Genomic DNA, 25,280 nt, shown 5'->3' with positions numbered 1-25,280 from the left:
ATCCAATAAGTGCTTCATAAATATTTGTTGAAATGGCTACAAGATTTCTCCCCAAATATGATCTTCCTTCAGATTTTCTATTTTGGTGATTAGATCACTGCATATTTATCCTAACCTTAATTGGGCTCCTACTGTAGCATGGTAATTTGAAAATATCTCTCATTGACTCTGTATCATATTCTCCACAAAGACTGGACTCCAAACCCTTTTTCAATGTCTTCAATTCACCCTCTTCTCTTCCTTTCAATCTGCTTTCCCAAGAACACAGAGGCTATCCTAGGTTAGTTTCCGTGATATATATTCCCAGAAATTCTTTCCTTTCTAGTCTGAAAGGAGGCCTCCCTTCCCTGGTGCCACTGATTCAAGCTCTCCCACAGAATTTTGTTCTTTTAATTATCAGCTCCCTCAAGTATCCTCAGTCCTTTCTCCTCTACTGGATCCTTTTGGTCAGCCTGAAAACCTGCCTAGGTCTCTAGTTTAGTAAAAAAAGAAATCTCCCTTAAAAAGCTTTATTTTAAATTAAATTTTATTTTTTCAATTAAAATCAATTTTCTTTTCCTCTCACTTCCCCCTCTTACTTTTAAAGAACCAAGAAAAACCAAACTATTGTCCTAGAGAAATTCAGTTTCAAGCAAGACAAATTTTCACATTTATCTACAGACTATTCAAAGAGTCAAGGCAACATTTCCATGAACCAAAGGAAAGCTGGATTCAAGGTGACTGATGGAAATATCCTGAAGGAAGTCTTAATTTCAGGAAGATAACTGGGATGTCTTAACTGGGACAAACCTGATCGAGGTTTACTCATCACTATTTGTAATAAAATAGCTACTATTTCATCAAAAACCATTAAAAAATTTTGTGACTCCATCTTTTCTTCTTCATCTAATGTTAGGCTTCTAAAAAGATCTGTCTATACTTGTGGCCATTTCTTTACCACTAACCACTCCTCATTCTTTTGCAATCTGGCAGTCTTGACTCCACTCTAACACTGAATTTATTTTTCCCATGGTGTTTAATGAACTTATCACCAAATATAGTCCTTATTCTTTGACTTTACTTTAGCATTTGAAGCTTCTTCTTTTGTGACCTGACTCAGTTTCCATTTCTTTTGCTATCCTAAGATTACATGTTAGAGGGCACCTGAGAGATCATCTAATTATAGATTATAGTCCAACCCCCTCAAGAAGTGAGGAATCTGATTGACGTCCAAAGAAGTGAAGTACTTTGCTCAATGGCCTGCAAGTAGTTAAGTGCCAAATCTAAGTTTTTGAATCCAGGTCTTCTGGTCTCAATTCCAGAACTCTTTTCAATAGGCCAGTAATTTCCTCTTGCCCAGTAATTGGGGAAGTTTCTCCTATCTGTGCTTCTGGACTTTTTCTTTCTCTTCTCTCTACTGGTCATCTCATCCTATCTGCAATTATAATTTTAAAGCAGACGACTCCTAAATTTGTATTTCTAGTCCCCAATCTCATCTTTGAGAAAGAATCTAACATTTTAGTCAGTCTGTGGGACACTTCCTACTTAACAGGACCAAAACTGAGCTTAATCTTTCCTCCTAAATTTGCTTTCTCCTCCAACTTCTCTACTTCTTTCGATGGCATTATCATTCTTTCGATAACATAAAGTTGACAGCTTTGAGAAACTTCTGGCTTCTCTTTCTTTCTCACCCAACACAACCAATCACCTACTAAAGTCTGTTCAATTCTACTTCCTCTATGTTTATTGCCCTCCCCTGCATCTGGCACTTTTTTCTTTTATTATGCCTAATCATCTCTTACCTGTAATAATGGAATAACTTCCTAAGTGGTTCCCTTCCTTCTAATCTCTTTCCTATAATCCATCATTTACATTACTACTTGACTAACCTTCCCAAAATTGCTGTTATTATTTCACTCCTCTATTCTAAAATTTATACTCTATGTAGAATTAAAGCATCCTGTAAGAAAATAGGCTTCTCATCCTGGCACTGAAGGTCTTCCATATTGGCTTGTAAATTCTGTCTGGCTTTCTCACAATGCTCTGTCTTTATGTATACTATGTGTGGTCTTCCATTCTCATTCAGCTCTCTTCCATCTCTTTTTGTTTGCTCAGGAATGCCTGGAATGAATTAGAATGATGCCTCTCCATCTCTACTTATTGAAATTTCTCCCTTCTTTGAAGGCCCAATTCAGGTGCTCCCATCTTTATAAATGCTTCCTGGGAGCCCGCCAAATGAAAGAGCTCTCTCCTTAGCCTAATACAGTAGGACTGGACTTGGGAGTTAAGAGATACCTGTCTTTCACTCCTTTAGCTGTGTGAACTTGGACAAGCATCTTAAAACCCCACCAAGCCCACTTACCACTGTAAAATGGAAAGAATACACTATTTTCTTTTTTTAAAAATTTTATTTATTTAAGGTAATGGGGTTAAGTGACTTGCCCAAGGTCACACAGCTAGGCAATTATTATGTGTCTGAGTTCAAATTTGAACACAGGTCCTCCTGAATCCAGGGCCAGTGCTCTATCCACTATGCCACCTAGCTGTCCCCAGAATACACTATGTTCAAAAAGTGCTTTCAAAAAATATTACTTATCTTGCAGAGTTGTTGTGAGGAAAAGTACATAGAGACCCTTTCTTTCAGAAATGCAAGTTGTTTGTGTTGTCCACAGACCCTCCCTTTATGCTTTTTTATTATATACTTATTTATGCAAATTCTCCCCTTTCCTCAACTAGCCCGGGAGCTCCCTGAATGCTGGCAAGGGCTGCCTTATTTCACCTTGGTGTTTTCACCACACAACAACATGCACATGGTCAGTGTTTAATAAAAGCAAAATAAGTAACAGGGGAACTAAGTGTTCTCTAGGGACTTTTGGAGCTGTCTCAAAGTAGACTGGGCTGCCCTCAAAGATAGTTAAGTTCCCCTTCCCTGAAGCTGTTCAAGCTGAGGTCAGATGACCACTTGACAGTTATGTCCTGGTGGGGATTATTTTCACATACAGGTTGGACTAAGCTGCTGGAGACCCTACCAGCTGTTAGATTCTGTGATTCTTTGGCCAGATCTGGGCAAGGTTGTGCACAGTGCTGAATCTCTCCTAGTTTGACTTGATCCAATTGGAAAGGTCCAGGGGAGGGTTCTGGAAGACACGGTCCCCTCTATGCCAGGGAACGAAGATAATACCTTCATCTTCCAGCGTGGGATAACTCCGGGCTCCACGTAGGTCATACTGCGTTTCCTCCCTGTCACTAGGAAGCTGGCTGGCAGAGAAGGCAGCTGTTGGTCCAGAAGGCTTGGTTGCCAGCAAAGTAGTTCTACCTTTTTTTGAAGGTGACGATTTCAGAGCTTGATTGGAGAAAGATGAGACACAGCAGGAAGAAAAGTCAGGATACTAAGTCTAATAAAAAATCCTTCTTTTTAAAAACAAAAATAAAATCACCTTTTCTATCTCATCTCTAATTCTTCTCCCTTAATGTGATCTATGCAATCTTCAAGTTTTTTTCTTTAATATTCTCCACTGTGTTTATCAATTTCAGTATCATTTACCTAATCTGAGATCCTCAGGTGTCATATTCCCTTACCTGAGAAAAAGCAACAAGGTGCTGCTCTTGAAATTAAGACTGGTTTCAATTCAAGTTCTGACTGAGTGGCCTCAACAAAGCAATTTTATCTCTTTGAATCTCAATTTCCTATTCTGTAAAATGTTATTAATAATACTTTCATTACCTGCTTTACAAGGCTATGAAGAAGGGAAGCATTTTGAATTAAGTAAATTGCAAATTAAAATGCATAAATCTTAATTCATATATAAGTACGAATCATTATAATTTAATTCTTCCCTATCCACCAATGTCCAGGTCACAACCCAATCTTCTCCATGAAGCCTCCTTTGACCAACTCACTTGTATTTTAATGCTCCAGAAGCAGAAGGGGAGACTGCCCTAGGGCCTCCAAGTTAGAGAGACTCTCGAGTTCCATTTTTACATTTACAGATTTCTTTTAATAAAACAAAAAACCTTCACACATTTTAAAATCAATTCAATTGTGAGATATAAATATATATAAAAACATCTTGTATTAGGTGATCTTTTATAAATTAATATTTTCATATATTGTAGGGATCCCCCTTATAATTATAAAGGTGTGTGTGTGCCTCACAACCCCTATATTCTTAATCTGTTCCTATTTCCTTTTCCTCTAAACTCTTGCAATCCTTATCTGCTGCATTCATTTGGTAATTAGCACCTAGAGACTAATATTATCTTTTTTTTGAGCTGTTTTTTTCTTTGTATGATGCTATATGTTTGCATATAAGATATAAAGATACATATAGACACAACTCTCAGAGCTGGAAGAGATATTAAAGGTCATCTAAACCAACCCATAGCTGAAATATGAATCCTGTGTACAACATACACATACATTGTCACATAGCTTTTGCCTGAAGACTTCTTTACTTTATAAGGACAGTAGTACTTTATAAGATGGCCTGTTTTATTTTAGAAAGATGACTTTGGTAGCTGTATGGAAAACTGATGAGAAGGGAGAAATTGGAAACAGGAAACTAATTAGGAAAACTCTTGGAATAGTCTAGTCAAGAGGTAAGGGAGATCTGAACTAGGAGACCTCCCATATAGGGAGGAAGAAGAAGAGCACCTCCTTTATGCCAGGCACTTTGTACAAATACTGTCTCAATTCTCCCCACAAGCCTGCCAGAAGGGTGCTGTTGTTATCCCCATTTTACAATTGAGGGACAGAGGCAAACAGAGAGGAAATGGATGGAAGAAGTGTAGTGGAGATATAACTGATAAGACTACACAACCGATTAAATAAGGAAAGGTGGGGAGGGAGAAAAAAGGGGGAATGATGAGGATGAGTTGGAAAATATGGGTTCCTGGTTGTGCCCTCAACAGAAATTGGAGACTTGGAGGAAGGGAAGGTTTGGGGACAGTTTAAGATATATAGATTTTGATATGCCTAGGGGATATTCAGGTAGAAATGTTCAGAAATCAGTTGATGATTTCATGATGTGAGAAAGAATAGGTCTGAGTTAATAGATTTGGGAGTCATCTGCATCGAGATGGGCACTGATTCATGAGAGTTAATGAGATTGCCAAATGAACAAGAATATAGAGAATAGAAGGTTCAGGACAAGGCTTTTGGGGACTACCTGTGGTTAGGAAGCAAAACAAAAAATACAATTAGGCTTAGAAGGAATAGTTCGGCAAGCAGGAATAAAATCAGGATAAAGTAGCCAAAACCAAAAAGCCAAAAAGACTACGGTATCCCAGAAAATTGAGAGGTCAACAAGGATGGGGATCAAAAAGTCATTGGATTGTTCAACTGAGAGGTCACTGATAATCTTAAAGATAGCAGAGCTGAGGGGTGAGGTCAGAAGAGGAGTGGAGGTAATGAGTGGAGGTGAATTTCTCGAAGTACTTGGCTCTGATGGGAAAATGGCTTTAAAATGGTAACTTGAGGGGATGGCAGTAGCTAGTGTTAGTTAACGATGGAGGAGACTTGACAATGTTTGTAATCAACAGGGAAAGAGCTGGTGTATGAGCAGATCAAAAAAAGGATGGTAAAAGAAGCAAATTCTAGGAGGAGATGGGAGGAGTCCACAAATAGAGGGACTAGTTTTAGCAAAGAATAGGGTCATAATTTTCTTTTACGCAATGTACCTTTTAAAATTGTCTTCTGTTTATCTATAGGGACTCTTATTAAGTTTCAAACTTCATGCCTGTTATTTTTTCATCCCCATTTCCTGGGGACATATTCTTATGGGGAAAAATAGTTTTCCTTTTCCTCTGACATAGACTCCCTACTTTCAAATTTCTTTCTTTTTTTGTTTTACCAAAACTCCTAGCACCTGTGGCAAGGATCCAGGTCAGACATTTTTGCCCACATGCTGAGACATACTCACAGGAGTTCTTCCGAAAGACTGTGTTGCTCATAAACTTGAAAAATCTCTCAGCATAGAAGCTAGGACGGTGCACAGAGACAGTGTCCTAGAAATGGAAATAAGTAGAGAATAGTTCACATTAAAAATGACAGGAAAGGAAAATGGAGGTGGGGTAAATGGGATGGGGAGAAAGAAAAAAATAAGATTGTTGAAACCATATTTTACATTGTAACAGAGTAGAATAAGCTCTTGCTTCTATAGATTTAGGTTTAAATATCTACTTTATTATTTATTGCCCGTGTGACCCAAGATAAGTCTTTGAGTTTTGTTTTTATTTCTAAAATGAGTGCTAACAATGGAGTTGTAGATTAGAGAATCCTTATAGTAACTTCCAGCTCTAAATTCTATGATCCTTTGATCTGATCTCTATTTCAAATGACTAGCTCATTGGAGCCCATCCGTGCCATAACTCTTTCTTTTGCTGTTCTCTTGTTTTAGTCCTTATGACCTAATCAGGTTTTCTTTTTTGACAAAGATTCTGGAGTGGTTTGTCATTCCTTCTTCACTCATTTGACAGATGAGGGAACTGAGGCAAAAGAGGGTTAAGTGACTTGCTGTTTTAAGTGTCTAAGGGTGGATTTGAAGTCAGGAAGAGGAGCCTGGTACTGTGAAATTTTGCCACCCCAACTAATCCCTCTCTAATTCAATAGTAATAATAATTTTCCTTGGAAATTGTTCCAGTTTTTACCTTAAGACAATGATGGTGATGATTTCAGTAACTCAGAGGAAACCTACCTTTTAGTGTTCATGATTAGTCTGACTATATAAATGCTTTTTCCTGCAGTTTTATTTTGGGGGGGGGAGAAATGGAGGGGGGAGGACTTAGGATACATAGTAACCAATGTTGAGGGATGATATCATATTCTAATTTATCTCCAAATTCTGTTTTATATCTCAAAGCCACTTCTTCCAGTAATGTTTGCTACATGTTGACTTCTATGTCTTTGCTCTTTCTTCTGGGGAGTTTATATGGAAATGTGATCAAAAGATTTTTCAGGGGTAGATGGGAATTCAGTTCAACTTTTCAATTTTTTAATTTTAAGTTTAATTTAATTTTAGAGAAAAGAAATTCCTAGAAAAGAAAAACAACTTGTTCAAGATCACACAGATAGTTAATGATAGCTTTTTATGTTAATTTTGAAACTTTTAATTCCAAATTATCTTCCTCCAGACTGCTCCATTGAAAAAAAAGGAAATATATCTATGTGAGATCATCCAAAACATATTTCTCTATTAGCCATGTTACAACCCCCCCCCCAACAAAGTGGGGAAAAAAGATCCAATCTGCATTTAAATGTTCTTCAGTTCTCTTTCTAGAGGTGGGCATTATTTTTCATCATGAATCAATGACAATTTTTTTTGATAATTTCATTCTTCAAAAGGCAAAAGGACCAAGAAGGTAATTTCTCTCTCTCTCTCTCTCTCTCTCTCTCTCTCTCTCTCTCTCTCTCTCTCTCTCCCTCCCTCCCTCCCTCCCTCCCTCCCTTCCTTTCTTTCGGCAAGGCAATTTGATTAAGTGGCTTGCCCAAGGCCACACAACTAGGTAATTATTAAGTGTCTGAGGCCAGATTTGAACTCAGGTACTCCTGACTCCAGGGCTGGTTGCTCTATCCACTGTGCCACCTAGCCACCCCAAGAAGTTAATTTCTTAGCTAGATCTTATTCTTACCAATAAGAACTGGATGATGGAACAGAAATTATAAGAATCTTGGGAAGAAAGTAACTACTTAGCTTATAATTCTTGATAGAAGGGCGCAAAACTGTAAATAACCTAACATGAATGCTATATTTGGGAAGAGCAGATTTCAAAGGTTTGGACTAAAATTTTATAGGAGAAGTCATCAGAGACACAGAAGAATAATTATAACAAGATCTCTAAAGTGAACAAAGAAAAAGATATAAAGAATTACCCAATTAACTCAGAATTATGCAATTAATGAAGAACGATAAAAAATACATATGATAGAAACAAGGATGAGAGAATAAGTGAAAAATAATCAAGTATGGCTCAATCTTATGAGAACAGTGTTAGGATTGCTAGAACTAAGAATGAGTGAAGGCTATTAAGGAAACTGGAGGAAGGATCAAGGAAAGAATAGGACTACTACTACTTGGGGTAGAAAGAATAATGGATGATAGATATAATTAAGAAAGAGCCACTAAACTTTTAATTTGCTTCTATCTTCTTAGCCAAGGAGAATGATCTTTGGGTTAGAAGAAGAAAAAGATTGGCTAAAAGCAAACTGATACCAATTATAAGGAGGCAGAAAACATATGGCTAGCTGCCCATTATGAATTCAAGTCAACTGAAACAGATGAATTATAAGAACTAGTAGATATGAATGCTGAGACATTACCAGAAATTTCTGACAGATCACAGATTTCATGGACTGGAGACAGGCAAGTACTTGCTTTAATTAAAAGAAAAGGGAAAGAGAATAAGGTCTACAAACTATAGCTCAGTGAGCTGGACTCCGATTTCTAGAAAAGCTATTAACCTTAGTACTGGTGAGCAAAAATCCTGGAAAAGATGCAGTTATCATAAAGAATCATCCTAGTTTCATCAAGGGAAGGTCATGCTAGACCAACTTTCTTTTCTTATGGGGTTGTTAGACTGGTGGGCAGAGAAAGTGCTGTTGATAGTGGGTAGATCTGGGACTAATTGAATGGATATACCTGATAGTCATTAATGTCTACATATAATAGTGATCTTCAATGGAGGTTTCAGGTTTGGCATAGGGGAAACAATATTTTTTGTAATAATGATGTGGAGAAAGAATGTAAAATATTTATCAAATCTGGACCTATCACAAAGCTAAGGGTGGGAGGATAGAGAACACCCTGGATTAACAGTAAGGATTCAAAAAGATCTTGATAGGTTAGAGTACTGGGAATGAATCAAGAGAAAATTTTATGGGGATCACATTTAGTCTTAAACTTGTATTCTAAAAATCAACTTCACAAGTCTAAACTGGAGGAGGTATGATTAGAAAGCAGTTCATCTGAAAAAGACTAAAAATCTTCAGTCTGAATCAACAGTGTGATGTAGCTGACAAGAAAGCTGATTCACTTTTTGGTTTCATTGAAAGAAATAAGCTCAGGAATAGAAATGTGGCAATTCTACCATAGTCTGCCCCAGTCAGACATCTAGATTATTACTGGATTCACTTGTGGCTCCCTCATTTTTTTTTTAGGTTTTTGCAAGGCAAATGGGGTTAAGTGGCTTGCCCAAAGGCTACACAGCTAGGTAATTATTAAGTGTCTGAGCCCAGATTTGAACTCAGGTACTCCTAACTCCAGGGCCTGTGCCACCTAGCCACTCCAGGCTCCCTCATTTTTAAAAGAACAATGATAATTCAAAGATCATACAAAAGGAATGTCTAGGATTAATGTTATGTTAGTAAGGATTGAACAAACTGGATTTGTTACAAAAAAAAATTGCAGGACCTATGTCTTTAAGCTTTTGTGGAAGAAGGATTAGGTTTCTTCTATTTGTTTCAAGAAGCAGAACTAGAAACAATGGCTGGAAGTTCCAAAGAGCTAATTTTAGGCTAACTGAAGGGAAAACTTCTAACAATTGGAGGTAGTCACAAATGCAATGGGATACCACAGGAGGTAAAAGATTTCCCTACAGTCTTCAAGCAAAGCTTGATGACAATGTATCAGAATATACAAGGAGGTTCTTATTCAGGTATGGATTGGACTCTACAGTCTCAGAAATCCATTCCAACTTAGATTCTATGATGCTGAGCTAAGAAGTGAACACAGTTCTGATTCCATGAGTAGTTTTCAAAATCCGTATTATTACTTTTTTTTTGTTTGACAATAGTATTACTGCCTCTGAAGGTAGTGAGCTCCTTGAAAGTATAGATGCTCAGGAAGAGGTTAAGTATCCACAGAGCTAGGGAGGGGATTCTTAACTGATACTCTATCAAAGGTTCTTTTTTTTATGTGATCCTTAAGTCTTTTTTTTAAATTTCCTTATTTATTCTTATTTTGTACAAATAATTTTTTATACATTACTAAAATATTCTTGTTTAAGAGTAAACATAATACCCCCTCCCCCTAAGAAAATATAGACCTGCATAAGTGATAAAGTAAAGGGGAGAGAAAAAATTAAAATAAAAAAAAATAATAATTGTAGGTATGGCCAGGTGGCGCAGCGGACAGAGCACTGGCCCTGGAGCCAGGAGCACCTGGGTCCAAATCCAGCCTCAGACACCCAACAATCACCCAGCTGTGCGGCCTATCAAAGGTTCTTCAGAGGTTATTTGGTCAGTCTAAGATATAGCTGCCTGAATTTGCTGAAATATTTGCCCATCAATTAAAGTTTCTTGTATGTTACATCATTTGAATCACAAAATATTCCTATGTGGTAGATGATGGGGCCTAAAGACTAAAATATTCTGAGGAGAAAAATAAGATTGAGAAAAGTTTAGATGAGGTTACAGAACAAGTTTACAGAGTCAAGTACAGAGCCCTTGGGTGGCTCACATGGCTTCAGTGAGGGTTTCCTGACCCTGTTTTTTCTTAAGTAACTAGCATCTGTGAACCAACAGATCACAAAGATTTAATAGTCTGAAATTTAGAGTCATGTGATCAAACTCCAGTCAATGTTTGTCTCCACCTGGCTCTGTAGCAGCACTTATTATCTCTATTTTCTGATGAGGAAACAGTCTCAAAAAAGGTTAAGTAAATGAATGCAATTACAGTTAGTGAGGATTAGAGCCAAGACTTTGAGATTTGGAATGGGAAGGGACCTTAGAAATCATCTAGATCAAGTCTCTCATTTTTACCAATGAGGCAATAGATGAACTCTCTTGCCCAAGGCCACAACATTATCTAGAAACACAGCCAGGATTATAGAACTCAGAGCCTTTGATTTACTTCAAAACTAGCAGGCTTTTCACCATCTCAAAGTTGCTAGTTCTCCTTTAATGCTCCATTCAACTGAACAATTCCTGAGCATCTGCTGTAAGATCTCATGCTAGGCTATAGGGACAGAACCAGTTTCTTCTTTTGAGGAACTCATATTTTATACAAATTAAAAATGCAACTTAAATTTGAAGAGGAGAAGGGGTCAGTGGAGGACTGAACCTTGAAGGAAGGCAAAGATTCTGAAAGGGAATGAGCAGGCGCATTCTAGATCTCAGTGTGGTTAGTGGAACTACACAGAGTTGGAAGATGGAAGGCTAAGTTTAAGGAATAGCTACTAGTCTAGTCTGGCTAGAACAAAGAGTTCTTGGAAAATAAGTGATAAACCATGGAGAACCTCAAACTTTAGGGTAAGAAGATTGTATTTTGTTTTAGAGGTAAAAGGGAACTAATGAAAATTTCTGAACAGGTAAATGACATATTTGAACATGTGCATTCTGTCCTGGTGAATTAATCTTCTTTGAGTAAGGAACCTGTATTTCTTATTTCTATATTCCTGTAAACAGTACAGGTCACAAAGGACAGAGATGGATGCCTCAAATATGAGCTACCCACATAGGGATTTTAGGTACTGAAAAATACTGTATTAGACTACTGCTAATGTCTGAAATCTTGTAACTAGGAGGAAATTCACTCCTTTGGTCCAAGATTAAGGGAAGTCCTTTCCCTGCTTTTTTCCAAACCATGGCACCTGCACTGCAGCCATTGTGTTCACAGTCTTGGCTTCAGATCTTTGCTCCACCCAAGGCTCTGCAAGTGAACTTTGAACTTTTTACCTGGAATCAAGTTTTCCCTTAATTAGCCATCTTCAAACCATGCCATCTGCACTTCAGTTTTATTAAACTCTGCATCCCTTTTATAGCTCCCCTTTATGTGTTGTCTTCCACCAGAAAAATGTAAACAGCTTGAGGGGAGGTACTGTCTAGCTTTCATATGTATTCCCAGCAATCAACAAAGGACCTTGCACATATTAAGTGCTGAATGAATGGTCTATTAAATTCATTATTCAAGAGCACTAGATTAGAACTCAAGAAACCAGTATCCTAGCAACACCTCTGCTACTTAGTCATTGTACCATTCTCCTCTCTCAGATTTGGTTTCTGATATATAAAATAAGGAGATTAGACATTATATAGCTACCATCCTATGCTTGAATTTATATAAATCAACTTTAAAAGTGCAAAATGGGAGAAATATTATTAGATAGTATAGTTCATAAAAATGTTAGTGCGCTGTAATCTCAATATAAATTAACATTGAGACACATTAATGAAAAATTCCAGGTCATTCTGAGATTGTATTAAGGGAAACCTAGTGTCCACAACAGAAATGACTACTTTTGTGCCATTCTACTCTGCCCTGCTCAGACAACATTTAAGAGAATTTTGTGCAGTTCTGGGAACCCTATTTGAAGAAGGAAATTGATAAGTTGAAGTGTCTGAAAAGAGGGCAACGAGGATTATGAGAAATGCTGAGACTATGCCATGGAAAATCAGTTAATGGAATTGATTTTTGTCTTAAAAAAAGGGGGGGCAGTGAAGTTGTTTTAAAGCATTTGAAGGATGGTCGCTTAAAAAAATGTTATCAGAATTCGAAACAATGGATGGGCAATACAACTTGGGTTGATTGAAGTTTTCTGTGAAAGAAGAATTCCTATCATCTATGATCCTATAAATAACACTGTTGTCCAAAAGTAGAATGGAATGCCTCAGGAGGTATAGTGTTCCCTTACTAGAGGTCTTCATGTGACAGACAGTTGATCACTTTATTGGGGATGTTGTAGAGAGGATTCTTGCTCAAGTATAGATTTGACAAGATGACCTCAGATGGCCCTTCCAACTCTGAGATTCTGTGACTTTATCATCTCAAAGGTCCCTTCCAGTTCTAATAATCTGTGAAAATATAAATACCAATGAAAGGGATAACCCATTAACTCATAATGTTGTAATTATCTTATGATTATCTTATGATATAAAGAAAGAATCTTAGAGTTTAAAAGTTAGATGAGAATATAGATGGCATCCAGTTCAACCTCCTATTCCATGCAGGAATTCCCTCAACAAAATTCCAGAGAGGTGGTCATCCAGACTTTTCCTGAATTCTCTAGTCATAGGGTTTGTTGTTTGTTACCTCATAACACATAACACAGTCTATTCAACTGCTGGGCAGTTATAATTGTTAGGAAATTCTTTCTTCTACTGAGCCAACATCTATTTTCCTATAACTTCTCCCTTACTGGTTCTATTTCTGCTCCATGGAACAATATAGTGAAAGTCTGTCCCCTTTTCCAATCAAATGTTATATGATATGATTTCTAGACCTCCCATTATCCTCATCCCCCTACTCTGTAATGCTCTACTGGATGAATTTCTCTCTTAAAATAAAGCTTTCTTGGCTTCTTTATCTAGTTTTTTGAAACATAGATAGGTGAGAATAAGTTTGATGGGGGGAAAGTCCTAACCACGGTGTCCTTGCATAGGAAAAGCAGGTTTGAAGGATGGAACTTTGTCAGACAAGGCAGCATGAACAAGTGGGAGTTATCACAAATTAAGGAGAGGAAACAAAAGGTATGGAGAAGCTAAGATCCACTTGTATTGAGAGATTGTTCTAATTTTTCTAGGCTGAAAAGCAAAAAATTTTAATGTTACTTCATTTTTCCAATTACATGTGAAGATAGTTTTCAACATTCATCTTTTTTATAAAGTTTTGAGTTCTACATTTTTCTAACTCCCTTCCCTCCCCCCTCCCTTTGACAACAGTAATTATATAGGCCATACATTTAATTTTTTATCTTTTTAGGTTTTTGCTAGGCAATGGGGTTAGGTGGCTTGCCCAAAGCCACACAACTAGGTAATTATTAAGTGTCTGACACCGGATTTGAACCCAGGGACTCCTGACTCCAGGGCTGGTGCTCTATCCACTGCGCCACCTAGCCGCCCCTAGGCTATACATTTATAATCATGTTTAACATATTTCCAAATTAGTTCTGTTTTGAAAGAAGAATCAGAACTAAAGGGAAATAACATGAGAAAGAAACACCAGAAAAAAAATTTTAAAAAGTGAAAACAATATGTTTTGGTCCACAGGTTGAAGAGTAAATTGAGATGGAGCAGAGATCCTAAACCCAGAGGTCCAGGGCATACTGTCACCTGTATTACCAAGATGAGTTTCCTGTAAACTCACCCCATCATGGACAAGAGCCTTCCATGTGTGCTCCAGCTTCTTGATGAATCTAAAGAAAAATTGTCAATGATATCAGAGAAATACACTAGGTGTAGCTAGACCCTTATACTAGTTATCTTCTAGAAACAAAATATCTCTATTTCTAATTGTTTACATAACTTCCCTAGCTCAGGCCAAATTTAATCTTTTCTTGGGGAAGAAAGTAAAAAAAAATCATTAAATAAACAGGCAGCTGTGCACATAGAATGTTTCTTTTTCCTTTGTCAAGGATGGAAGTTGGTTTTATTTTAGAGAGGAGTTTGGAATTGAAGGCTGACTTTTAGACACATGAATGACACCTAAGACCCATTATTAACATCAACCCATTTCTTGGGCTGCTATTAGTTGGTCATTCAAAGAGGTGGCATGGTACCTACCATTCTTCTTCACCTATTCATTCCTGACTTTCTTGTGAGATCTGGTGCATGGTTGTTACTGTCCCATTTGTTTCATCTCAACAACAAATAAGGTTGCCTTCCTCACCTCTCTTGATCTGCTTCTTTTGAAAGGCTGACTACTCTTGCTTTAGAGATCCAGAAGAAAGATCATTATACTATGTAGAAGGATTCTGAATTTAGAAAATTAATCTGTTTTTTAAAAATGCTAATAACTAAAAAGAAACTGTTTTTAAAAATAAAGGTTAAGCACGGATCTGATTTAAATTCTAATTTCCTTCTAACAAACCCATCCATTTGGGTTTGACTTGGTCCCTGATATCATAATTCAAAGAAAACTGAGCCCCAACACCTACCTGTAAGATTGAAGGATGTCAATTATTCCTATATGAAGCAGTAGACGTTCCCCACGACCATTCACTGCTGGGATCCCACCCATCCTGGAGAAAGAGGTAGATTATCAGTGGCCACTGCAGCTAGTGCAGGAAACAGGTGACTCTAGAGTTCTAAGAATAACTACAAATCAGACAGCTGCATTTAAGGAAAGCAAACTCCTTGATGAGAGGTAAGGCCAAAGAGGACAGCAGGTTTAGAAGCTGATAAATGAAATCAGATCTAAAAACTACTTCATTCTTCCTAGCAGAGCCACCTGGGAAAGCAAGGATCCTATCAGCAGGAAAGTAGAGGACAAGGGATAAATTTATCTAAGGTGTTTTGGTCCAAGCCTCAGAAAATTAATCTGTTGTATTCCTGATTCCTCACGATCTACCATAAATGGCTCTTCCCACATTGTTCTATCTGCCAACATTTCCAAAGTGAGAATGGCAGACTCTGCAACTGAGATCTAATATCCTGTTTGATCACCACAACAGTCCTTTCAGATGGTATGAGCAAAAACTGCCCTTGTTTGACAGATGAGGAAATTGGTTCTTGGAGAGGCTCAACATAAAACCTAAAGTCACAGATTCCTGAGAGTAGGAAGTGACCTTAGAAATCATTGAGTCCAACCAACATCCTCAGGTTCTAAGTAAGGTAACTGAGTCTCAGAGAGTAACAGTGACCTATTCATTGACTGTATATGTGTGTGTGTGTCTCTCTCTGTCTCTCACAGACACACAAATGCTATGAAACAATGAATTTGAGTTCTACATGCTTTCCAGGATCAGTTTTATTTTTATAATTACATTGCAACATTCTGATCAGTGAAAAGCTTGACTAAGTTCATTCTAGAAAATGAAGGTCCTACTTAAGGCCCTTCCTCTACTATTAGAATTATTACCCAATTAACAACTATAATTCAAGATGCTAGGAAGAGCTGTATAATATTTATTTCTCCAAAGAATATGACCATTATCAAATTTTCCAGCTCCCCAAATGTGCCAGATCCTGGTTAAGCTGGCTGCCGCCATCTAAGATACTATCACACCCTTTGCCAGTAATAAACACAGCACACTGCAATGTTAGTTGGTGTCCAGAATCAGTGATTCAATACTGTTCAGGAGTCCAGGGCCAGTTAAGCTCACCTTGCACACAAGTGACCCCATGCACTGTAGTCCTCACCTGCGACTCTGCTATTCTCTTGCTGGAGGTCTGCACCTGGGCCAAATCCTATAAATGCCAAAACAGTCTAAAGACCAGATATGTTGCCCCTGGGGGATCTCCTCCCACACAGCAACTTCTGGTCCTAGTGTGATTTTAATGTTCTATTGAATAGATCTAGGTTTCTAACAATAGTCAATACAGTAGGGAAGTAGACTGATGTTCCTTGATACTTTTTAGATGTATTATGGAAAGTCTGGCTCCAATGCCAGCTGGCTTAGAGAATAGACTTTTACTTTCTGCCACTATAAAGAAGGAATCTTAATTTACATGCACTTCTACTACTCAAGAATCAAGCAGGATAAAGTCCAAGTTTCTTAGTCTGGCATTCAAAGCTCCTCTACAATCTGATATCAGTTTGATTTTCCAGTCTTATCTCTCACTTTTCTCTGTAAGAATTTCCACTCTAGCCAAACTAGTCTCCTTGTTACTCTAATAAGCTATTCTCATTTCTATGTTTTTGTTAACACCACTCCTCCTGTCTGTAATGTCTTTTCTCTTTTCTGACAATCCAAATCCTTCAAAGCTCAATTCAAGTCCCATGACCTATATGAAACTTTCCTTAACCATCCTAGCCCATATTGATTTTTCTCTTCTCAACTTCTATTGCAAAATCATATAGCTATGTGAGGTCATAGCACTATAAAGGAAATGAAAAAGCAACTGATTGTTTGGGAATCACACCACTAAGCCTACCTCAAAAACTCATAACTGTCTGTATTATTCATCTGATAATTAATTTTATTTTGCCCTTGTGAACATTTAACTCTCATATTTATTATTAAATTTCATGAGTATATGTCCCCTACCTCTTACTAGACTGTAAACTCCCTGAGGATAGATAACCTTAGGGTTAAGACTCTGTCCTAATATCCAGTCTGTTAGACAATCCTGTCAATTTCAGCTTAGCAGAATCTCTAGTCCTATTATTACTACCCTAGTACAAGTCCTTATTATGAGCCTGTTGCAATAACTTCCTAACATCTTCCTTTCTTCATTCCCTCAATCATGCTGCCGGAATAATCTTTCTCATATATAGATCTGGTCATGTTACAGTCTGATCAGAAACTAAGTGGTTCCTAATTTGCCACTGAGAAATTTAAATTCCTTTGCCTGGAATTCAAAGTCCTTCACAAATTGCCACTATCCTCCTTTCATATAAGAAGCTCTAATCGGACACCTCATGTGATAGAGAAGTAGACAAAAATTCTTAAAAGTTATGTCACTGGAGCACAAGCTCTGACTGGTTAAGTTAAAAGGGTTTCAAAGATGGTCTTGGCAACAGACTAACATATCACCATAGACAAATGACCATTAGCAATTCAGGAAATAAGATACAAACACCAATAACTCAGGCCCAAGTAGTCCTCTTCTGATTTCCCAGTGACGGTGGCAGAAAAAGGGCAAAGGGTGCTAAGAATCAATTTTTAGATTTCTGACCAAATCACTGGTATTGTGCATGTTGGTACTCTATTTGTGAGATCCTTGCCTAGCAAGTTGCTGCACTATCAGAAGACATTCTTGTCAATGACACCAGAAGACAAAGAAAGAGGACACACAAGATTTTCTTCACAATACTTCATAAAGGACTAGAGTGGTTTTCTTATTTAACTGAAGGACATTTGGTCATCTTGGCCAGTCATTCATATGGTGAACATGATGAACTTATGACCTCTATAAAGATAATTATAGCATAAAGGACAACATTTGTTGCAAAGGATGAAATAGTAGAGACTTTGTATGAAAAATATGACAAGATTCAAGTCAGCTTTAACCTTAATATCTGGAGATTTCAATGCAAAGAGAGGATATATTGGAACAATAGGTAAGAATTAAGAATTCAAAGAGGTCAATGGTTTTGGGATTCTTTGGAAACATGATTCCTGTGTAACACAAAAGATGTTCTTTAAGCAGTGTAATATCAGATCCATGAGGCAAGGACAATTTTAAGTTTTGTCTTTGAAGATCTTGCATATAGTAGATATTTAATAAATGGTGAATGGAACTGGAAGGTTTTAGACATGTGGAATGCACATAAAATAAAATTGACTTCTGAGAGGAAAGAACCGCTCACTGCCATGGAAGTAATCTAAGTTAGACTATGTAGACAAATCTTTAACTGGTTAGAGCAGAGGTCAAAGTGAACATCAATTCAGCAAAAGATGGGAAGACATAGTTTGTAATTAAAACAGGCCAATTCATTTAGCTGACTGGTACTCTGAAAACATGGGAGCTGGATAAAAATAAAGAAAATGACTCAAATATGCTATTTTTAAGATTAGTGATCAGAGGAGCTGGGATCCCCTTTAGAAGGAGGGTCATGGCAGTCAAAGAGAATATCTATTATAAACTGCTTAAAAATTGATACAAACAGTGAAGGAGAAAATAGGCCTACAAAAAATTAAATTTGAGACTCAGCTAAACTGTATTAACTTAAGAACACTGTAGACTGAAGTAAAATAAAAAACATGCAACATAGGATGTTCAGACAGTGATACATATTATTAAATTAAAGCTATTTAAAAGTGGACTGGACTGCCAAAGAAGACAGCCAGTTACCCGTCATTGAAAGTCTTCAAGCAGAGGCTAGATGACTACTCAATGGTTATGTTAGAATAGGGGTTATTTTTTGGGTAAGGGCTAAACTAGTTACATGGTAAGTTATATGGTAAGGTCCCTTCTAACTGTAAAATTCTATGATTCTGAGATTATCACCGATAACTCTGTGACATCACATTTGAACATTAATACCTCAGTATCCAATGTGCTAATATGAGGTTGTAGAGATAGCATCAATGAAACTGAAGTGAGTAAAAATGGTTATATCTGACTAATACAAAGAAGAAACCTGTGTTGGAAGCTATACAACTTAAGGGTTCCAGAGGCTGATTTTCAGGATATCTAAAAGTAGAAACATTCCAAAAGAATCAACAAGTTCATGACTGATATTATTTCATCCCACAAAAAATTGATCAAATAAAATTTAGTTTAGTCCTAACCTACACCCTTATTGCTATAGAATCTTCTGAGAAGGGCCTCTGTATATAATAATAACTGCTAGCATTTATACAGTCTGTTAAAGTTTGCAAAACACTTTACAAATATTCTCTCATTTGATCCTCTCAGCAACCTTAGGAGGTAGGAACTATTGTTACCCCATTTTGACAGATAACCTACTTTAGGCATAGAGTGACCAAGAAATTTGCCCAGGTCACACAGTTAGTAAATGTCTGAGGCAAGATCTAAAATTAGGCTTTCCTGTCTCCACATCAAGCACTATATCCACTAGACCACCTAGTTGAAAAAGGGTGTCCTTGATGAAAAGAATTAGAGAACAAGAGGCTGATATTTTCTATAGCCAGTCACATCTTCACAGTCATAATCAATGAAGAAGTGTAGAAACCATAGGATACTACAATGTTTATAATTTATTGATTACAAAGCTATGACTCAAGGGCCAAAAATGCCATTGGTTTGGCTAATCTTAGTATTGATACAGATGGGGATTCTTTTGTAACTTATGATATTTCTGTAACTTAGATGAGTTTCTGGGAATTGCTGTGAGTGAAAAATTTATTATCTTGCAGTCAGCTTGGTGATGAGTCTCTCTAAAGTTCTCAGAAACAATTCCACAAATATTACACTGGTATCCATGAGATATTAAGGACAGAGAAAAAGACCTCCAGTGCATTTGGTAGGTTCTATATGGAGGATGCATTTCCATATATGGACAAGAATCACATGAGATGAGAAAATATATATAAGAAGAGGGAATATGATTCCCACCCTCCCAATTCAGTTGATGAAATCACAGAATGTCTCTAGAATGTAGCCACAAGGTGTTAATGAGGTGTTAAATTAACTGTTAAAAAAAAGGAATGATGTGATTGGCTAAATAAATAAATTGGCCATGACTCGGAAGTTTTAAATAGCTATGTTCTGGATGAACTTAAAGAGTCAGGATTTGAGAGAGAGACTCCAAGTTGGAGAAAACTTGAGCAGGAGGAAAGGAAGGAATTTTATTGTCTACATAATTCTGAAGGGAAGAGAACTAGTAAGAGGCAAAATAACACTAGTGGAGAGCAGAGAAATATATCCTAGATCAATACAAAGTGACAGTTTCAAGGCCTGCATCCCATGCTAGCAGAGAAGAGTTAGATTGTGGAAAGGAGCAGACACTGGGAACCCAGATGAGCAACCTATTGAGTAGAGATGCTGAACCCCAGGGGAGCTTTGTGAAGGCTCTAAAAAAGAAAGAATTATCAGGAATTTCAGTTCTATGAGCTGTTTTTGTGCACCTGACATGTCTACTTCTCAACAACTTTAAGGTTAAGTCTTCTCTTTCTGAGTGTGCCCCAACATTATGGAAAGGAAATGTTATGTAACTACTATTCTTGCTCTTCTGAGTAAATGACTTTGCTAAGTCCTGAGTCTACTGGATGACTATTAATGGGAAGAATGCTGGTAGGTGCTTGTGTCCCATAGTGTTCAGGGAAAGATTTGAAGAGTTAACCATAAGCATGTGTGGGAGTAGAAGTTCCTCTGGAGTCTCCACCCAAGAGTGCAAGTTGAGAGAATGGGACTACTCAAGAATTAATGAAATTATGAAGCCATCAAAGAACTGAAATTAGCAGGTTTTACTATACATCTCTATACTTCAGTCAAACTGGACTACTCTGTCTTCCAAATATTCTGATTTTACTATTTCTGTGCCTTTGCACTCATATAACTCCTTATGCCTGAAATATTTTCCTCCTTCTCTGCTGTTGAATTTCTATGCATATATTAAAATCCTAATTCAAATATCAACTATCACATCCTTTGTGAGACCTTCTCTGATCCTTCTCTTCTGTGAAGATATTTCGTTTAGACTTCATAGCAATTTGTTGCACAGTTTTCTAACTTACTTGTCATGTAAAATTGTATAATTATTTGTGTTTAATTCCTGAAGCTAGACTAAAGTCCACAAGGGCAGAAACTGTTTTATCCAAATACTCTATTTCCCCAAGAGCTCAGCACAATGTTGTGTCCATAGTAAGTGTTTAAGAATGTTTGCTGAACTGATGCTGAGTGAATGCATCTAGGAAACAGATCTTATTCTTGTTCTCTAAATCTTCCTTAGAACCATATGGAGACTACACAATGAGAGATCAATAACTTATTTAATGAAGGGATATGACTATGGTTCTAATTTGGACTAAAATACTGGACTGCTAAATGGAGAGCAGGTCTTCTGAGGCCACTCTTTTACTGCTTTTGGAAGGTAAAGAACAGCATGGGCATGATAAGGCATCTGCGTTTTCCTCTCACCCCAGTATGATGTTATCAAACCTGGGGTGGAAATGAGTAGGAGGCAGTGGCAGATAAAGGATAGCAAGAAAATGTTCCCTGAAGAGAAAGGTGACCCAGTAACTGTCCTATGAGAGCCTTCTTCAAGGTTGATCAGTGAACTTTGATCAAACTCATCACTTACGTGTCATCAGTGTCTATAGATTCTCCCCGGGCAGCCCCACCCTGGATAGATTCCATAGCTGTAGAGTAGAGGGCCTTCTGGCCAACTGGACGCTTCTCATCTGATGTGCTCTGGGCTCCCTCTGTTTGTCTTTCCCGTTCCTGCTGGTCAATGTTATGTACCCCCAGCAATAGGCTGTAATCCATGATCTTAAAACTCTCCAATACCTACATGCCAGCATGGAAGATAAAAGAAAAAAAATAGAAACACACCCAACCCCTCCCAACCCCCAGAATTGGGTCAAACCTAGTCAGACTCTGACTAAGCTTTCTTGACCTCTTGTCATTAAAAACCTGTGAATTCTTAGTTATCACAAAAATCTTACTTTTGTAGTAAACACTAATTACTAAGCAAAACTGAACTCCATCCTGCAATCTCAGATGATATACTGCATCTCTTTTTGCAAGATTATTTCTAAGATGTGTTAGGAATATTGTAAAGTATTTTTACAAGAGATGATCCAGTCCTCCTCTACAAGGAAATCCCCAGGTCTAAATTTGGATTTTTAAAAATATCTAGCACATCTATGAACCTGTAGCTTGGGAAGACATCTGAGAAGCCCTGATATTCTGGAATTCTTGGCACTAGATTCATACAATTCATTCTTCTGAAGTCAGAGCCTATGCAGTCTCATTTTTCTGCCCACAGTCTATGCTCCCTTCTTTCATGGAATAAGGGCTCATGGGATAATGCCTTCTCTTTCCTGCCATGATATTACCCTTCCCTGGAACAGAGCTAGTGCCATCCTCCCACCCCAGGACCAGGGTAGCTTGCTCTCACTCACAGAAACTTACCCTCTTAGGGGCCCTTACCCTTACCAAACAGTCTCTCTGCAGAGTTTTCACCAGGGCATTGAAAGTGTCAGCATCCAGCATCAGGCCCTCAGGCATGTCCTGCATAAAGTCCAGGTCCTTATAGGTGGGGATGGACTTCTCCTTTTCTTTCTTGCTTGCCCGTCGCTTGTATGTAGAGCCCTTTAAGTCAAACTTGAGGTGCATCTTTACTAAGCGGGGAAGGATGTTGTTCATTACCACCACCCGGATGTTCTTCCCTCCAGACTGAACACAGTATAGCCCATAAAACTTAGGCAGCAGGGTCCGAGGATTCTGGTTTAAATTCTGGGAGGAAGAAAATCATATTGTTAAAAAGGAAATGGAAAAAAAACTGAGCTTAGAATCATGAAGACCTGAGTTCAAAACTACTCTCAGTCACTTACTGGATGTGTGATCCTGGGCAAGTCTGTTAAATTTCTTCAGTTTCAATTGCCTTGTCTTTAAAATCCTCACAGGGTCTTAGTGAGGATTAAATGAGATAGCTTATAGAAATTATTCTGTAAACTAGTTAAAGCACTCTATAAATACTAACTACTGTTATTATTGCCTACACCAAACTGGGGTCCACCAGAGAATAGATTGTCTATGTCCTCTTTGGTCATGTGATTTTAAATGCAGACAAACATCCATTCTTCTAACTCCAATACATCTGTTCCAAGAAGCCTATGCTCTGTAATTTTGGTCTGCTGATCTTGTTCTAGAGAATATGGGAGTTGAGAGGGACATTAGAAACTTAATCCTCAAAGAAGACCTACATTACTGGTCTACACTTGAGTTTTTGGATGGTTTGGTGCCGTCCCCCCATTTCCATTTGAGTCTGATCTGGCCTATTTTTCCATGAGAAAGAAGAAACTCTTTGATCGCATCTCTAACAGGTGGTCAATCAGCCTCCACTTGAATATCTCAAGCAATGAGCAGCTCACAACACTTCAAGACAATCTGTTATGCCATTGCTGAACTCTCCAGAAAAGATGATTAAAAATTTTTTAAATTTGAAGCAGCCTGAAGTAGCAGAAAGAACTTGAGACTTGGAGTCAGGACACTTGGAATGGACTCCTAGTGGAGACTTCCTAGTGATGGACCTTAAGCAAATGACCAAACTTCTTTTCTTGGGTTCTTATCTATAAAATGAGATCATTCTTCTATTACACTTATCCACAACAGAGGATTGTTGTGAAACCTTAAAAGACTGATAGAAATGAGAGTTACTACTAGTAGTAATACATGAGATTTTAGTGTGAAGTTCTCTAATTGAGGTTGTTATGATAGTAGTAACAAATTAAGTTTATGTAGTATTTTAAGGTTTGCAAATATCTTTTAAATTTTATTTAAATCTCTCAAAAATTGTGTTTGTGTTATCTCCTTAGTCAACTGAGGTTTAGAGGAATTAAGTGACTTGCCCAAGTTACACAGTTGTTTCGAAGATAATGATTACCAGCTTTTCTTCTCCTACTCCAATGCTCGCAAAAATCAAAGACTTCAATTGACATTTCTGGGCAAATCAAAAAACAAGTTAAGAGTTTATCTTTCATGGAAAAGAATCAAGTTATCTATCTGGCATTTTCCTAAGGTGACTCTCCCACTGGGCAGGAGGACAAAAGTCTGTTTATTAAATTAGATTTCAGGAAACCAAAAAACTTCCTAGAATGGATCTGGGAGCAAACGAATATGTCAATTCCAAAGAAGCAGAGGGAAAAGCAGGCCCAATTTCATGATCACTGTTCTTCTTTTAGGAAAGCTGCCGTAGTTCTCTCTTTACAGATGAATTTTCTGATCCTTACAGAACAGCAGTCACTGCTGGAAGCCTTTGTTTACTGTAAACTTCCTTGCTCTGGTGACTGTCATTTGACACCTGAGCATATGATGCTCAATGAAATAATTATCATATAGCAACCAGTATAAGTCCATGCATACACCTACAGACAAAAGAGGACTATGTTTTGGTTTCCATTAAGGATATAGGTCTCTGTGAAGAGTGGCAAAGGGTCTCCTTATTCAAGTAGATGAGAATGGGGTTCATTTCTGGATATCACACTTTAAGAAGCACATGGACAAGATGGTGTGGCTTTAGAGAAGCACTACCAGGATGGAGAGAGGATTAGAAATCATTATGAAGAAGGAAACAGGAATGCTTAAAATGGGGAAGAGAAAACCTAAGAAATTATAGTTTTCAAATATTTGAAGAGCTAGCTGGGAAGAATAAATTTCTGCTTGTTTCTTACTATAACAGGAGTGAAAGAACACAGAATTTTGTTTCGATAAGAGGCCACATTTTCTATCAATAAAACATGTCTGATGATGGAATTGGTGATCTGGGAAACGTCATGAGATTTGAGCATCTTACAAGAAGGCTGAAAAACCATATATCAGAACATGCAGTAGAGGGGAATCTAAGTAGGCAGTGGTTGGACTGGATGCACTCCAAACCTAGGTTTCTTCCAACCCTAATGATTCTTAAGTTACTTTTCCAATTAAGTTCATCATGCAAATTAATAGTCAAGTCAGAAATAGATCTGAGAGAAAGAATTTTAAACAAAAATAGAAACTATGACTTATCAAGTGACAAGTCAATTTCTTCACACATTTCCTCAGAACAAAGAAAGTAGGCTAGTGAGCATTTTTGCACATTTGTAGCCTCTTAATTCTTTATCTACAAGGTTGGTTTGGTCTTACCAAGAATTGGAATGTGCTTATTTACATGCAAAAATCAGACTTAGCAAACACACATTTGGTACTAAGGGGATAATTCTAGAACTGACTATACCGCTACAGACCCCAGAAGCCTCCAAGCTCTCTCTGTAATAATGACTGTGATTGTCACCTTGCCTATTTTACTCCACTGTCC

General features: G+C 37.6%; 1 protein-coding gene across 14 annotated transcripts in view; it reads right to left on the bottom strand.

The window, feature by feature from the left end:
• PIP5K1C (phosphatidylinositol-4-phosphate 5-kinase type 1 gamma) overlaps positions 1–25,280 on the bottom strand; it is a 129,388-nt gene that overhangs the window by 12,644 nt on the left and 91,464 nt on the right. For 13 of the 14 annotated variants that reach the window (XR_012472011.1, XM_074204127.1, XM_074204136.1 and 10 more), the window contains 6 exons: positions 22,421–22,720; positions 21,564–21,769; positions 14,848–14,931; positions 14,058–14,106; positions 5,901–5,985; positions 3,161–3,322 (listed from right to left, as the gene is read on the bottom strand). Coding sequence is in view for 13 of the 14 variants with exons in the window: in XM_074204127.1 (XP_074060228.1) it covers positions 3,161–3,322; positions 5,901–5,985; positions 14,058–14,106; positions 14,848–14,931; positions 21,564–21,769; positions 22,421–22,720 (886 nt within the window). In the remaining variant the exon portion in view is untranslated. The remainder of the gene's footprint in view (positions 1–3,160; positions 3,323–5,900; positions 5,986–14,057; positions 14,107–14,847; positions 14,932–21,563; positions 21,770–22,420; positions 22,721–25,280) is intronic. The other variant, XM_074204133.1, reaches the window with a different exon arrangement.

The sequence above is a fragment of the Macrotis lagotis genome, chromosome X (genome assembly GCF_037893015.1).
Source record: "Macrotis lagotis isolate mMagLag1 chromosome X, bilby.v1.9.chrom.fasta, whole genome shotgun sequence".
Classification (NCBI taxonomy): domain Eukaryota; kingdom Metazoa; phylum Chordata; class Mammalia; order Peramelemorphia; family Peramelidae; genus Macrotis; species Macrotis lagotis.
The sequence above is the reverse complement of the archived record's forward strand: the minus strand, read 5'-3'. Positions and strand labels throughout refer to the sequence as shown.